Source organism: Meleagris gallopavo, chromosome 2 (genome assembly GCF_000146605.3).
Source record: "Meleagris gallopavo isolate NT-WF06-2002-E0010 breed Aviagen turkey brand Nicholas breeding stock chromosome 2, Turkey_5.1, whole genome shotgun sequence".
Classification (NCBI taxonomy): domain Eukaryota; kingdom Metazoa; phylum Chordata; class Aves; order Galliformes; family Phasianidae; genus Meleagris; species Meleagris gallopavo.
In genome coordinates, this window is record NC_015012.2 from 60,107,924 (window position 1) to 60,125,062 (window position 17,139).

Genomic DNA, 17,139 nt, shown 5'->3' on the forward strand with positions numbered 1-17,139 from the left:
GGCCGCCACACCTCAGATATTTATAAACCTGGATCAGGTCCCCTCTCAGTCGTCTTTTCTCAAGGCTAAACAGACCCAGCTCACTTAGCCTTTCTTCACAGGGGAGATGCTCCAGGCCCTTCACCATCTTTGTGGCCCTCCGCTGGACTCTTTCCAAGAGATCCCTGTCTTTTTTGTACTGGGGAGCCCAGAACTGGACACAGTACTCCAGATGAGGCCTTACCAGGGCAGAGTAGAGGGGGAGGATCACCTCCCTCGACCTGCTGGACACGCCCTTCTTAATGCACCCCAGAATGCCATTGGCCTTTTTGGCCATGAGGGCACACTGCTGGCTCATGGCCAACCTGTCGTCCACCAGGACGCCCAGGTCCCTCTCTGCAGAGCTCCTCTCCAGCAGCTCATCCCCCAGCCTGTATTGGTGCATGCAATTATTCCTCCCTAGGTGTAAGGCCGTACACTTGCTTTTGTTGAACCTCATCCAGTTTCTTACTGCCCAGCTCTCCAGCCTGTCCAGGTCTCGCTGAATGACAGCACAGCCTTCAGGCGTGTCAGCCAATCCTCCCAACTTCGTATCATCAGCAAACTTGCTGAGGGTGGCCACTATCCCCTCATCAAGGTCATTGATGAAGATGTTGAACAAGACCGGACCCAGCACAGACCCCTGGGGGACACCACTGGTTACAGGTCTCCAGCCAGACTCTGCACCACCAACGACGACCCTCTGCGCTCTGCCAGTCAGCCAGTTCTCAACCCACCTCACTGTCCACTCATCTATCCTACACTTCCTCAGCTTTGTTATAAGGATATCGTGGGAGACAGTATCAAATGCCTTTCTAAAATCAAGGTCTATTACATAGATTACATATATGGATACTCCATAGATCACAATATTAGAGTGTTACCCTATCTGTGGCAATAATTAAGGAGAACACTGAAAAAATATATTTCCTTCCCTTTTCTTTTGACTAATGTTATCTCATATCTACTGAGTTTATAACTAGCTTTTCAGCTGAAGGAAAGAAGGCCACTTAGAATAATTAATGTAAGAGTTGATTTTCTGTTGACATGAGCATATTCGAATAATGTGAAGACAAGGAAACTCTAGGCTATAATTTGTCATGCAGTTTTTTGATATATTACCCAGTACTGATAGTAGAAGCTGGTTCTTACAGAATCTCTAACAGTAGCACTAAAAAGCTTATGACATATTATATGCAACTTTTCACCAAATTTTTCTAAGAAATGCACTTGAATTGCATTGTGAGTTGAGTTATTAAGATGATAGTGTTTGTGCTGTACAGATACTGCAAATTCACTCATATTTTGTGCTGCACAATCTGTTTTCCAAACAAATGCTCTTTCTTTCCCTCTTGTTTGCTTCTGCCATGTTTTAGGATGTATTTGCATCTTTGCTTATGTAACTTCTGTGTGGATAATAAGTGTATTTATTTTTATGCATAGAGTGTCAGGGGAAATAAGTAGTGAGTATTTCCTTTTTGCCATAAACATAAGAGCACACTGTCATTAAGTACAAATGTACTGATTTAGTTCTGCTGAGCAATTTATTTGCTTCCTTTGAAGTGAACGTACAATGAAATGACATCTTGCCCATAGCATTTTTGTCTTAACCTGTGACACATTTTTTTTCTTTAAACATAGAAAGCTATTTTGTGACACACCTACATAGGAATGATATCTCCCTCTGACTTTAAAGGAAAGTGCTGAAAAGCAGTATTGTTTGAGTTAGTATTTCCTTCTATTTACATTTACGTATTTGTTGCTGCTGTTTGCGTGAAGATTAGATCTTTACACTAAAGTTCATATACTGCTGTTGCATACTTCAATATCACTTTCTTAGCTTCTGAGCTTCACTCTTGGATTAGGATGCAGGAGAAAAGCGGCAGTATAAATATTGGCTTTAAGACAATTTCAATCTTTCCCTTTTCTGGGACCAGCAGGGAAATGGTCAGTAGAGACAAAATGTTTGAACCACCTTTAGTGAGTCCCTGCTTAAATCTCGGACAAGGAAGTTCTGCTTCCTGGAAGGGAAGCAATATGCTGACCTCAGAAGCATGTTGAACAAGATGGTGCCCCAGCGAAAGTATCCTACACTGATTAATGAAAGTATCCAAAAGAATGAGAGCCCAAAGTGCTGAATTTATTTTAGGACTAACCAACTGTAGATGAGTAGATGATAATGACTGTAGATTGTACGCAAGAGACAAAAAATACCTCATGGTCACCACTAGTCAAAATGTATTGGTTTGTGCTGTGGCTGAAATAGTGGCTGCTCATCTTTGAAATCACAGACATGCACAGAAGGTAAATGTCAAGCACACTTCTTCTATAGACCCTTCAAAGGATTTTAGTCTTCACACTGAAATTTTCCCTGAATCCCCTGAGGGAACCCACCTGCTACTGTGAAGACCAAGCTCCCTGCTTGTGTAGTCACAGTGTGATTTCTCTAAAGGATTCAACCACACTGTAAGTCAACTTTTTCTGTAGCAAATCACACTTGAAGCCAGTTGGATAAGTGGGATCACATTCTGATGCCGTGATAGCCAGTAGGGATGTCTCTTATGAGCTTATTTTGAAATACATTTTCTTTTATTATTGTCTGTTTATGTTTTTGGTTTTTTTCTTACTGAAAATTTTGTTAATGTTAATTTGGAATAAACAAAGTGGTTTTTTTCTAGATGTGTAGGTGCTATAACTTAACAGATGGAGTATAATTAGGTCTATTTAGCATCATGCAGGTTCTGATGTTCTCTCACTTAAACCAAGGACATATATAAGCCTATGAAATTACAATTTTCTACTAATATTCTCTGATACATACACTTAATACTTCAAGAGGCAGTTGCTTTCAAAAATATATACATTTTGTATTTGTATTTTATGTCAACTGTTTATTTATCATATGATACGCTTTTCCTGCGTTTGCTGATACTAGAAACATGCTACCTAAAGGAATAAGGCAAAAAAAATTTGTCTTCAGCCCATGAGAGAAAACAAAAGAATCCTTTCTTCATGAAGTGTTGGATAAGGCCCTAAGAATTCCTAATCCTTTGGCATTAATTGTATTTGTCTTAATCTTTCCTAGTTTCTACCTAGCAAGGTCTCCACAGACAAAGTTATTTATATTATTTCTATTACTATGATTGCTAGTAAAAGTACCTTAAGAACTACAACATTGTCTCTAGAGGTAATGTAAATATAGGTCAAAGGCTTATATTGTGCATCTCAAAAACTCAATTATTTCCTACAGAATCACTGAAAGGAAAAAATCCCAAGAATCCAGAAGGGTCAAAGGAAAAAGGTAGGTAGAGAAGCTAAGAATTTCAGAACTGATTATTAGAACAGTGTATATGAATATACATTCTGATATACTGCTGTTATTCTGATATACAGTTGTTATCTTATACCTAGCTTGCCTACAAACATGTAGAAAGTGTACTTTTATTCACAGACAGTACACATATGGCCTCCTTGATGTTAAAAGAATAACTGAATTCTTGTCCTTTTGTCACTCCTAAATCAAAAAATAAAGTTCCCATTTACCTTTATCAGAAGCCTCTGGCATTCAAGTCTTAATATTTTAACTGTATCTGTGTGGATTAAATTTTTACTTGGGTTCAGTAAAAGAAAATTTTATTAATACTGGCTAGTCTATTAAATTGCTTTTCACCTTGTAAATAATTTTCATTGTCTGCTTGAGAGAAAGATTAACAGTTTCCCCCAAATGCAGAGACAGTAATGACTTAAACTTTATTTTTTTGCACATCCAAATCTAAAAGGATGCATGAAAGACCTTATAGTTTTGTCCTGTTCTTTGTTTCCATGCTGTTAAATCCATTTAATTATCACATCTTTTTTGCTCTCAAAATATCAAAATGTCTAGCTTGCTTTCTTTTCAAGTGCCATCTTATTTCTCTAATCTGACTTGTGATAAATGTTAAATGTTTCTTTCTAGAGACTGGTAAAAGAAAAGATGTGATGGCTCCAACAGTCTTAAAGGAAAAGGGTAATGTCATATCATGTAGCTAGGAAATAACGTGTTGTCTTTACAGAGCCTATTGGTATCAATATAGCAGTTTCTTTTTCTTTTTGTATTACAGGTTTTTAGTGAAAAGGAGCTATAGCTCTCTTCTTCTCGCTTAATAAATCTCATACATCAAAATGAATATCTTACATAATTGAGAAATTATGAAATCATATTCTTTACTATGATGTTCTTAAACTGTTGCTTGACACTTAACTGTAGCCAATATTGTCTTTGGAACTCCAGTCTACTTGAGTAAGTTAGTAACTGAGCTATTTCTAAACTCATGATAGACTTAAATGATAGACTTTGTAAGTCTGAGAATCTAATTTGAAGTGCAGTGTCTTTGTCAGGTAATTTAGTAGGAATTATTTTTGTTTAGTTTTCAAATTCTAATTTGAGCCTTGTATTGAAGTAAATAGAAATTCTAATTCCTAACACCTCTCTCACAATTTTGCTTAATCAGGAGTTATGTATGTTTGTTATAGTATAAACAGACATAGTATATACTCTTACAGCTGACTTCCCCCTTCGTTTTTTTTTTGTCTGATATTTTTTTCAGATTCTTCAAAAGGAAAGGAAATGAAAGTCCCAGCTATGACAAAGGATAAAGGTAAAAATCACCAATTGAGTAGAGCTCTAATTTAAGACTTAGCTATGCCGTCTTCAAATGGCATCCTTCACTTCTGTACCATTTTTTTTTACTTGTGTGATAAAGAAGAGGTGTATATGAGACTAAGATGTCATCAGTACTGTTTAACCTCAAAAGCTATAGGGGCTTTCTTTCCTCTTTCTTAATTTTTTCTCATTCTTGCTATTTAAATTCAACATTTCACCATGTATTTCACTTCTATAATATATTATTTTATTGTGATTTACTCTCTCTTACACTGAAATATCAGTACTGGTCATCAAATAAAGATCAGCTGCAAAATATAGTGCATGACCTAGGCATTTTCAGACAATGATAAAACTGTAATTACAATAAACCAGGTCTTAAATAGTCTTGATCTTTTTGAAGCAGAATGGGTGAACTCAGATTGTAATTTCAAGGTCTAGGACATGAAAAAAATATTGATGTATTATTGTACAATTTCCTTCAGCTTACTTTAGTCAACAATGAATACTGAAGTGCATTTTTGTTTGGTGCACTAATATTTCAGTACAACTTAGCTTTTATATTCAAGCTTTAGGAAAGCAAATCCTATTGGCTTCTGACTCAGTTCTTGCAAACATATATATGGAAGTTAGGTAGTCTATTGAAGCATTAAACATTAGTTAGAGTCTAATATATTTGAATATTGAACTTCCTGTTCATTTTTTATTCTAATTTCTATCTTCAACATTCCAAAAATATTTTTGATTTGAAGACTCATTTATTTAAATGTAGTGGTAATAAAATAAAATATTATTTATTATAAAAGATCAAATAGTATAAAGAACTAACGTAAAGGGGAGCTAAAGGAAAGAAGGGGACAGACTCTGTAGCAGAGTCTGTGGTGACAGAACAAGAGGAAATGGTTTCAAACTTAAAGAATGTAGATTTAGATTCAATGTAAGGAACAAGTCTTTTACTGTGAAGGTGGTGAGGCACTGGAGCAAGCTGTCCAGAGATGTGGTTGATGCCCGTCCCTGGAGATATTCAAGGCAAAGCTGGATCAGACCCTGGGCTTCCTGATCTAGCTGTTCACGTCCCTTCATTACAGGGGAGTTGGACAGGATGACTTTTAAAGATCCCTCCCAACGCTAAGGATTCTATGATTCTATATCCACAAGAGTTTTCTAGATGCACTGCTAATGAATTAGATTAAGTGAAGTGCCAAACACACAGTAGTACAAGAAATAAAAGTTTAAAAAATGAGCTGATTAACTCAGTTTTATAACCCAAAACATGTTCTATCAAGAAAGATAATGTTTATCTAAACATTGCTGATTTTCACTGACTGCATGTGAAGTGGTTTGTGCTCAAAGTTTTTGAGAACAAAACTCTACCAGGAAACAATTAACTCCACTAATTTTTTTTAAAAAGTAAGCCCTCTTCACATAGTATTACATAGGACATATCACACATAACTCTTCCATTTGGGCTTTTTTTTTAAATTACAAATTGAAACACTGCAAGAGGCATAAAAAATCTTGTGTAGTTGTGTCTTATAGCTTACAAGAGCCAAGATACGAATAGTTTGTGCCAAATATGCAGTACAAGGTTACATTAGAGAGTCCTGATATTATTGTAACTGAGAGCAATGGCTTGGATGAAGCCTGAAAAAGAGCTGATTGGTTTTCATAATATTGGCAGGATGCTAAGATGAGCAAAGCCATAGTCCATTGCAGGCTAAAAGTGTTGACTCCACAGAGCCTCTGCCAGCTTCCCAAGTGAGATGAGAAATATCAGCTTTGGTTTTCCCTATTGGCTAGCGTGCATCCTTGCAGGTTACCTCTGGATGTGCTTGATGCTTTGCTGGTTCACTGAGAAAAACTGGTATCTCATAGCACTCTGCTTTTCTCTTTGTCTCCAATTTACTCTATAAGAACTTAAATCATTTGAGTTAGATGCTACCTGGCACACTGGGCCAACAGCTTTCTTTTTAAGTATTGTTTATCGTAATTCTGTAAAGTGGTTATTCTGAGCAGAACTGCAGACCCTTTAAGATCCCTGGAGTTCAACAGAAAAATGAAATTTAAATGGGAAGATTTCAGGTTGAATACATGTGTATAGTGAAGCAACCTTATAGTCTATAATAGGATTCAGTCATTTTTCAGTCACCAAACTTCATGACAAAACACTTTGCATACAGTTCAGCTCAATTCCATATGAGAGATATTCATAAGCCATTTCTTAGATGCTGGGATTCATATGCGTGCAATACTTCTAAAAACAAATACAACTAACTCAGTGACACTGAATATGTATGACAAGATATTGACATTTAGTCAGAGAACTGTAACCCCAATGCACAAAGTGGCTTTAAGCATCCTTGTGGGATGCTGTGCCTCACTAAATCACTCTTTCTTAAAAATAATAAGTGACATGTCGCATAGATCAGACAGTTTGAGAAAAGCCTTTGTAGGGAAAGTGCTCCAGAAATTTTGTGGCCATTGCCATGTAAAGTGAGAACAAGAGGTCACCTTTTTTAGACAACTAAGAGTACACAAGTAGCTTCTTCAATAGGCAGTTTAAAATAGCTAACCAGAAAAACACCTGGAGAAGTTGCAGTGGTTTGCCACTTTGCAGTGATCTGTCTAATCCAGTAAAACCTGCATTAACTGAAGTGACCACAGTCTAACCTCCACTTTGTTAAGACAAAAACACTTTTGAAAAATGAATGTTGAATTTGCAAAAGTTGGAGGTAAAATTACAATAGAAATTACTGAATAATAGAGCTTAAATATAAGTTATGTGAATATATATATATATATTACATATATATAAGGTGTAAGGTGTATAAAATTTGCTATATGAGTCTGCCTATGTGGTCTGACCATTGTGGAATCTCATTTCTGAACAGTGCCAGTTAGAAATACTTCAAGAAGGCATCAGAGCTTTAAAAATCAGATATCAAGATAATGACAGATTTAAAAATGCCAAGACTGAGATGCACGGCAAGGTAGTAAATTCCTATTGTAAGGAACTTCTTCTTCTCTTGTACTTCTCCAAAAAAAAATCTTCAACAGATATAGAAAAGAAGAGAAGAAGAACAGCAATGAAAAATGCACAATATTAATGTAAACCATTAAAAAAAAAAAGAGCTAAAATTTTAATTAAAAAAACAGTTCATATAAAATGAAAGTGGAGCAGTTTTTTCAATAAATGAAATGTAACTTTGTCCTTACCATTTTATAGTTTTTGTTTGTTTGTTTGTTTGTTTTGAGGCAAATTTTTTTTTAGTCAAACCAAAATGAAGTAGCATATTTGCATGTATACATTCAGTAGTCAAAACATGTTCATAAGTGAAAGTATGCCGACTGATATTTAGGCTATTTCCTGGAGGTAGGCACATGCTAGAATTCCCATTTCTTCATAATACAAGTCCTCTGGATGCATATATGTAAGTTTTTGTTCATACATTCTTGTGCAGTAAAAGACAATTTTGCAAAACATTCATTTCACACAATATTTGAGGCCAATAATGAGGATTCTCTCTGCCCAGAATTATATGCTTCTCAACAAATTACAGATTCGGTATCCCTCTGCTTTATTGCTCACCTTTGGTCCCGAGAATATCGCTCTTTTTCTGCACTGGTCAAGTGAAAACTGCTGTTCGTACTTTGGGCACTCCCTCTGAAAGATGAGAGAGGTAGTGAGAGATTTGTGCCTTCTCATGCTGAAGAAAGATAAGACATCTGGTTAGCTCTCCTCTGCTCCTTGCTGTTTTGCTATGTTATTAAAAAAGATTTCTACCTATCTTTGGAAGCATGCTTGAACCTAATAGGCATTAAGTGTCAGGGACCCACATAGGCATGGAAGAAGAAAGATTCCTGTAGGTAGTTCGTATTTCCTGTTCATTAACTGTCAGTGAGAAGAAGGATCAGACTCCATATACAGTCCAAGGATCTCAATAATGCACTTGCTCTCTTAGTGCTTCTACCCAATGACTTCATGGGCTGCTGAGGTGATCCAAGTGATCTAAATCCAAAGACATCCATGATTTCTGTTCATTTTATATCCATATTTCTGCTTCCTGGAATAAGAATAATCTGGAGTGCAAAAGAGTCTGCGCTAAAACAGAACTCACACATTTGTGCTGCTTTCATTCTAGAAAATGGGCTTATGTATTCTCGTTAAGGCATTGGTAGTAATGAAGAAAAAAGTACTACTAACTTTTTTGGATGTTATCTAGTGAATGAATTTTTTCTTAGTAGATCTGACAGCCAGTTCTTGCAAATTAGGATAAAAGAAATATCCGGTTTTGCAGGGGATTTCAACCACGACGTATTCCTTGCACATTAATAACAAAATCAGTGATGATAATTAAATGAGAAGTCATTTCACCAAGCCTGTTCATTAAAACCTGAACCAGAAGAGAGAAAGGGCAGGAAAGGTGTTTTCTGCTACTCAGTAAAAAATAATTCTAAACACAGATGCTCTAGACAATCAAAAGGCCTGTCCTTTCTGATGCTCAATATACTGATTCTTAATGTGACTAAAATTTCTCTTGACATTGGTAAGAGCAATTCTGAACTTAGACAGGCAAAGAGAGATAAAATATCTGTTAGGAATATCTGAGAGAGAAATATCACCTTATACGGTTCATAAATATTTTAAAACTGCGCCTTCTTCTCAAGCTATGAACAGATGGACAATTTATGGTGAGATAGGCAAAGGCAGTATCAACTAGTGGCTGCCAGCTGCTTTGCTGTATCTGCCTGCATGAGGCGGTTTTCACTTCAGCATAACAGCATGCAATGAGCAGTTGTCATAAAGTACCTGACATGTGGGATGAGTCTGTGCTTTATTTTTGTCTTACTGTAGGTCTTATGTCTATTATCAAAATAAACGTTAGAACTTAGTCAAAACTTCTGACGACTTCAGCTAAAGAAGTTACTGTCTAAAGGTGTGTCAGGCTAAACATATTTTAACTGTCTCAAGAGTTATTCAGAGATTGAAGAATCAGCCAGGAAAAAGTTGAAATCATGATTAAAGTCAGAACAAAAACATGTCTGGAAAATTAAGTGACAGAGTCAAGGATGCATGGTTTCTAAAAAGAGAAATTGTGTCTTAGAGGTAAGTGCTTCATACACCTTAATAAAACACAGCTTTTATGGGATGATTTAAATAGGCCAATAAAAAGTTCCAGAATAGGAAGCACTGCAGAAATTTAATAGCTACTGCATAACTGGGACATTATTGAAAAAAATCAGTATTTGATTAGGAAACAGAAAATTATTGATCCATTTCCATATTAAAGCCCATTCATAAAATAATTCCTTGTCTACTCCTTAATTAACAGAAGAAGATGGAAAGATAATGTAATGAAATGCTTTTATGACATAAGATTTGCTAAGGAGTGCAGGATCAGAAGGAGTTGTGACACACTGAATTTACCAGGCGAATGGACAGCACAATGGAAAAAAAAGTAGTGTCACTAACCATAATGCAATATAGTCTGGGAGGGAAATATGGGAAGATAGATTGGGAAGAATATCTCTGAATAACCTTAATAAATTCTAAGAAGGTCCCTACATTTTTACGCAGAAAATTGAATGAACTTTCTTCCATATGCAGATGCATTAGGACATCAAGTCATAAAGCATAAATCAAAGGTGCATCTTGTCCTGGAGTGCTGTATGCAAAACTCTTACATGATAATGTGGCACCAAAGCAGGATAGGAAAGAGAAACAGAAGAGAAATGGAGAGAAATAATTCTCTTTCGCGTCAGATAAGAAATAGGAAGACTCAGGTTACCTGTAAGATTAATTAGTATGATCCCTATTGGAGGATCGTAAATCATGAATCTCTGTCAAGGACTTTTTAAAAACACCACAGAGGAACTAGATATTTACATGGCAAAGCAGTTTTCATAGCTCAACTTTTCATAATTAATTATTGTAAATTTAGAAAGGAAGTTAAATTTCATGCCTCAGGATGGAAATCAATTTCTTCTAAAAGAAAAGTAAAATTCATGGAAGAATAATTTATTTGACAGTATTCAAACTAAATATTATTCCTGGCTACTGCTGGGCTATCAAGCTCCAAGGATCAGACTATTGTTGAATAGGAAATGGTGCTTACAAGACATTTTCAAGATTTTTAAAAAGTATTCCTGTTAAGCTCAGGAATAAGTCCCTCGAAACATCCATATCTGTGGAATTAAAGGACTGCTGGTGATTCAAATTTAAATTTCTGATCCAAGTTAAATACAATATATCCATTCTGAATCTGTGAGGATTTTTGGTTTATGTACTAGCTGTTATTCTGGATTCATTATCCCTGAAAAAATGGGGTGTTTCCTCGCTTACTCATAAGCATTTTTCTTTGTATAATATTTTGATAAGAACTGTAAATGTATGATTGAATTTGAATAGGCTTGGGAAAGAAAAAACAGTGACTGGCTAGAGTCATTGTCATTTATGATTGTTAATAGCATCTTATCATGATCTGTAGGTACAAATTCCTAATTCAAGAAATAGATAATAACATTCATCAGTATGGTGTAGAAACAGCATAAGAATTTGTTCTTACTCCAAACAATCAGCATTAAAAAAGAATACATTTAAGACCATCTCTGATATCTGAGTATCACCTTCTCTAGTTCATCATTCTACTTTATTTCATGTCCTTCGCTACAATATATTTCAACCTGCGTTCTCCGCAGGTAAACAAGTTTTTATCATTTTTAGACCAAATTCTTTGACTAATCTATCCATCCTTTTTTTCTGCATTTCAGTTACTAACACATTGCTCATCTTCCAAAAGAGCCATGTGAATGGTGCTATATTTGCTCTTTTTTGATTTTTCCTAGTCATTATAAGTTTGAATAATAGGATTTGATCAGAGCAATGCTACTGGCTACAGTAGTTAGTCTTAAGATTTGTTGAGTATTTACAGTGAATGCCACCAGAAAAATCATGGCCAAGGTGAAAATTCAAACAGATGCCACTACATGATTTAATGGCATACTAAATTTTTGGTCTGTGTAGATCAGAAATTAATTAGTACAAAGTGCTTTCTGAGAGCCATTGAGGCTTCTACAGCAACTTCTGGGGAAAAAATACTACATCCTCTGAAGTGACAGTTTTACTAAATGCACACTGCATGGCTTTGTTACGCATGTCACCCATGAAAGAAAAGTGATTGCAAAGAAGACCAATCCTGGAATCTTTGTGTCTGTTCTTTACTGATTCTAGACGTTAAACTTTTTTTCTACTCCTGGACACATTCCTGAGATAGTAAACATTTGTTTTATTCTCAAAGTAGGATAAGAGGCCAACAGCATGAAAAATCTTCAAAATCTACTTCATTTTTGCCTCAAGCCATTTATAAATAGCATTTCAGTAATTTCAGGTTCAGGCTTTTCCTTTTTTCTCTATTTTAACCAAATACACTGCCAGTTTGAAACAAACAAACAAAAAAAAAAAAACAGTAGGAAGAGATCAGCTCTGAAACTCAAATGCAAACCTTTGAGAGTGTGCCTGCTCTCTTCTCTGACCTCATGACCCTTGATTGCTTGGGCTTATTCTCCAAAGGAAGGGCAGAACAATGCTTCTGTTAATTTCCTTTCCAGCTTCAGCACCACAACAGATCTATTTGCATTGATAGTCTATTAACTGGATACAATTTTCAGGGGTTTAAGAGCTCCAAATTTGAATTCCTGCTAGCCTAAGGCAGGGCTCACTACACTTATCCTAGCAGATAAGTTTCAAAATAAATTGGCATCCTTAACTAAATTTTCAAAAGGTTCTATAAATGAAGGTTGGGAAATAGGTAGTACATGGAATTCAGATGGATTTAGGTATGAATTTGGCTAACTTCCATCAGGTTGGGAACAATAATCTGCAAAAGTAGGTAACTGTCTCCTATTTCAGATGTTTCAGTCCTTTGAATAAAATCTTGATACACTTTCACTGTACTCCCTGTGGATAAATGTGATTCTGTATTGGAACCCCAAGTTGAGCTTTTGGGGCATTGTGTTTAGAAATTGGACAGCAGTCATGCAGCAGTTTGTTCTGGGGAAACTGATTCCCAATTTCTTAACCTGAGGAATATACAACAGTTTCCTTTTGGTCTGTGTTCCTTCCCAGACCTTACAATTTCCTATCTTAGGCAGAAGATTACAAACCAAACATGTCTTCAGATGTCGTTGTTTTGTTGTTTTTTTTTTAAGTAAACAAGTGATTCATAATACCGTTCCTTTAGTCTCTGCTTTCTAATTCATGCCTTCCTAGTCTGAAATACACTCCGTCTCATTTATTTATTCACTCTACTCATCTGCTGTTATTATTGTCTCAGATGAACACTGACTTTGTTACTAAAATGTGAGAATCTGGTAAGATGGATCTTGCTCTCATTAATCATAGAGATGGGAGTCTGAGGAAACAGATCAGATTTCTGATTATCAGTTTCTTCTTCTGCCAAATAAATCTATTCCTATATTGCATAATATATGTAATTTTTGAGATATTAGAAAGTTTGAGTTTTTTTACTTATGCTACATGTTACTAAATTCAGTTGTGAAAAAATACTATTTTTGTTCCCATTTCAGCTGCGGTGAAGAAGCAAGAGGAGAAGAAAGGTAAATCAATTATTTTCCCTTGACTGAAGTGTCTTTCAGGCTCTGACTGCTATGGGAAATGTTTTTTTTCATTCAGTGATACAATTGTGATGACTTACACCACCTCACGTGCTACCATCATCCAACTTTGTCTACTCCAGCTGTGATAACACATTTGTCATTTCCAGTATTGTTTGCTCCTTCTTACCGCAGGCAAACTCAGCCCAGAATCAGATACTTCATCGTTCTGATTGGGAAGAAAATGGCAGGCTTTTGTTATCATGTTAGGATTTGCCAAAGAGAACAAAAATTCCAGTGCACCATGCATGCTGACCTGACTGCTTGTTCTTTGCAGAATGTGCTTTCTATAGTGCATTTAATTTCTTCTTTCCAGATATGCATGTAACATGAATGTAAGCTTTGCTAAAGTCACTCTTTGGTATTTTAACAGACTGGTAGAAAACTTCATCCTGAAACAGAACCTAGAACAGTAATTAAAGTTTGTAAAGATAAAGATACTGTATTTATTGGATGTATCTATTTATAGTATTATCATTCAGAATAGGATTGGCTGAGTTGAAGCATTTTTTATCATTTTTCTATTTTAATTCAGTTGCAAAAATGATGAAATACTATCATTAACAGTGACGTTTTCTTTAATAGAATCAACTTTATTGATTATAAGTGAGCCACATGCTATATGTTTAACTGGGAACAATCTCAAAACTTATCCATAGATTTCTATAGATTTTTTTTTAGATTTAGCGTTAAGTAAATGTGAGCAGAACTGGCTCTTTATTTATGAAGGATATTAATTATTTTTTTTTTTTTCTAGGGGGTGAGGGGGTGAGGGAGAGAGAGGGAGTAAAGAGGAGGGAGATGTTTCTTTTGTCATTTCAAAAGAATTCGAAGATCCTAGGATTCACATAGCTGAACATCAGAGCCATTCTTTGCTGGCTATTCATGAAGACATTTTTAATCCTGCTTTTTTTTTTTCCCTTGTTATTCCTATACAGAGTCGTTAATTGAACTGGAAAAAAAAATAGTAGTTTCAACTGTTTTAACAGTTCATGAGTGAAATCTTGGCTGTGTTGATGTTAGTGGCAAAATTCCCATTCACTCCATTGGAGCCAAAATTTCACTTTATGTGTTTAAGAGAATAACAAATTTCATCTTGGTTATTAAAAAAGCCACCCTGCTGAACAGACATCAAGCCGGATATTTTGTCCAAAGATTTATTTGCAGTAACTGAGGCATAAAAGGTTGCCTGTAAAGCAGGGAGAATCAGAAAACTGGCAGCTACGCTTGCATTGGTTTTCAGAAATCAAAATGCTCTCTGTCTTGCACTTAGCACAGGAACTATTATATCTTAAATGGAAAGAAAGTAGTGAGGTAATTGCTAATTGAGGTAGGACACTACTTCTGTAAGCCTTACAACAGGTTAAGGCTCCCACTGATTTACAGAAGAACCTCAAGGGAATTTGTTTGTAATGCTTACTGCTTGCCCTTGATTCATTTTTTACAGACTAAGACTTTTTTTTCCTCCTTTACCTTAACCTCGCCCCACAGAAATGATGAAGAATTGAAATTTTAATGAATATTATTTCAAGCTTGATGTATTTTTCTTTTTTCCTCATTCTTTTTCATATATTTTCTGCTTAAAAAATATATATATTTTTTAATTAATTCAGAGGATTTTGCCAAGAGGAACTGGTAGGATACTTTCAAGCACCTGGCTGAGTAGTGAACCTCCTGCAGCTAGTTACTCTGCAGAAATGTAGAGGCGTGAATGGAGCTAAAAGTCAATTTTGGTCATTCTTCTAAAATAATTTCATTATTATATTTTTTTTTACTAAATTTACTCTTGGGTTTCTAAGTCCAACATTTTTCAGGAAGGAAGGTAGTGACTGTAGTGAAAAACATGTTGATCTGACATCTTCCAGCAAGTAAGGAAAACTGGCCATTAATTAAGGATCTTGTCTTAGGTAAATATGCACTAAACTGGAAAATGGGCCATATCATACTTTAGCTTTCACATCCAGCTTCACACTTTCTGCAGGCTCCAAACAGAAAATATTGCATATTAGTAGCTAACACCCGATATTGTCAGATTTTATTTATTTTTGCTTATTCTGTTATTATTGAAAATTGCTCCAGGCTGCATGTGTATTCCTTTGACTGGCAATACAAAAAAGAAATGCTTGCTGTTTTTCCTTTAGTATACAGTATTCTTTTGCCCAGTTGCAAAAATAATAGAAGTAGCCAGACTGTGCTTTAAATTGACTGGCTCATTATCCAAAATATATTATGGTACTAGCATGCACAGTTCAAATAGCACTTTATCATTTCTCATGTGAATCATGAAGTACATAGGCACTGTACTGTCTGTGAAGCTTTCTTCAATTATTCCTTCTTATTCCAATCCACACCCTTAAGTTAGAAAGGCATGAATAATGAGCAACACAGGGTGACAAGCCATCATAAGAAGAGAAGAGATAAAGATGGAATGACACTTAGTTTCGACAGTACATTCTGTACATAACATAAATCAGACATAAAGGGGTTTGAAAAAGGCAGAAAAGAACAGAATTAAGATGGAAAAGGCTTATAAATTTCACTGATTTATCCAAATTGAGAAAATGAGTGATTCTAGGAAGGAACAGTTGGGCACAGTTTATACATGAAATTTATTCATTAACCCCTTCTTTTTGAAAAGTTAGTTCCCTAAGACTTTGTGTCTGAAGTCTGAAGAAAACAGTCAGCTTCAGCTCCAAGAATCATGTTATGCCATATTTCCACTTGTGTGGGATAGAGGAGCCATCACAGGAACATATAAAGAACTGTCAGTTTCTAAAGGGCAAGAGGCAGCAACTCTGCGTGACAAACGCAATTCCTAAAATCCACAAGAGCAAATTTTGCTGCTAGGACAAAGAAAAAAATTAACTCTTTTTAAAAGCACAAGTCAAAATTTATGTGGATTAGAACAGATCTAGATATTAGTGATGTGAAATAAAGCCCATCAGTTTCAATGTACCTCAAGAAAATGATAAACACAATTTCAATTACCAAAATATTTCAGCAAATTTCAGTTCTACGTGACCTTTTCAGTGCAGGAACAAAGTGTTAATACAGTAAACAAAACCAGCATATTTATCACTCAAAAATTGTTGCATAGTTACAGAATGTTCCAAAAATGCTTTGTGCAAAATGGAGCCAGATTAAAGCCAATTTCTCATTTCAGTTCTTAGCCTCCATACCTGATTGATTTCTGACTGAAGAGGTCATGGACTGAGATGGAGATGTCAAACAAACAACCTTAAAAATCTTAGTAAATTCTCTCTCAAGGTCAGTTTTAGGAAACTTTCCCTGAAGATTCATTACTGCTGTGATTATAGTGAAAAAACACCTAGAGAAGTCAAACAGGATTTAACAACTGCATAATCCCAGAGGATTACACATCCACATGCATAAGTGTAAGAACCATGTCATTGCATAACATGAATTGTGAACCTGATCTGCCAGGAATTCTGTTTCTGTAGGTTCCTTACATCTAATGAGTGAGAGAGGGAGCTCTGTCTTACTTCTAGGACAGTTAGACTGGTCGTCTTCTGGAATTCTCATTTCCTATATAGATTGTTAGATGTTATAAGCTCTTGTAAATTAGTGAGATACAGAAGTTATTTGCATATTGCTGTTAGTAGACAATAACACTACTTCTGGTTTTCAGCATTATCACTCTGGCAGCTTGCTCTTAAATTTATTTAACAGCTTTTAGAAAGCCAAAAACACATTCAGCTGACAAGTTTCATCAACAGAAAATTGATAGGATGGCATGCAGGATCAAAATTTATGTTTTTGCAATAAGCACATCATGGTGTAAAAAA

General features: G+C 35.5%; 1 protein-coding gene across 1 annotated transcript in view; it reads left to right on the forward strand.

The window, feature by feature from the left end:
• Nucleotides 1–17,139, forward strand: part of LOC104909805 (triadin-like) — a 52,856-nt gene that overhangs the window by 8,397 nt on the left and 27,320 nt on the right. Inside the window, exons 5-8 of the mRNA XM_031552504.1 lie at nucleotides 3,269–3,319; nucleotides 3,974–4,024; nucleotides 4,605–4,655; nucleotides 13,247–13,276. Of these exons, the coding sequence (XP_031408364.1) occupies nucleotides 3,269–3,319; nucleotides 3,974–4,024; nucleotides 4,605–4,655; nucleotides 13,247–13,276 (183 nt within the window). The remainder of the gene's footprint in view (nucleotides 1–3,268; nucleotides 3,320–3,973; nucleotides 4,025–4,604; nucleotides 4,656–13,246; nucleotides 13,277–17,139) is intronic.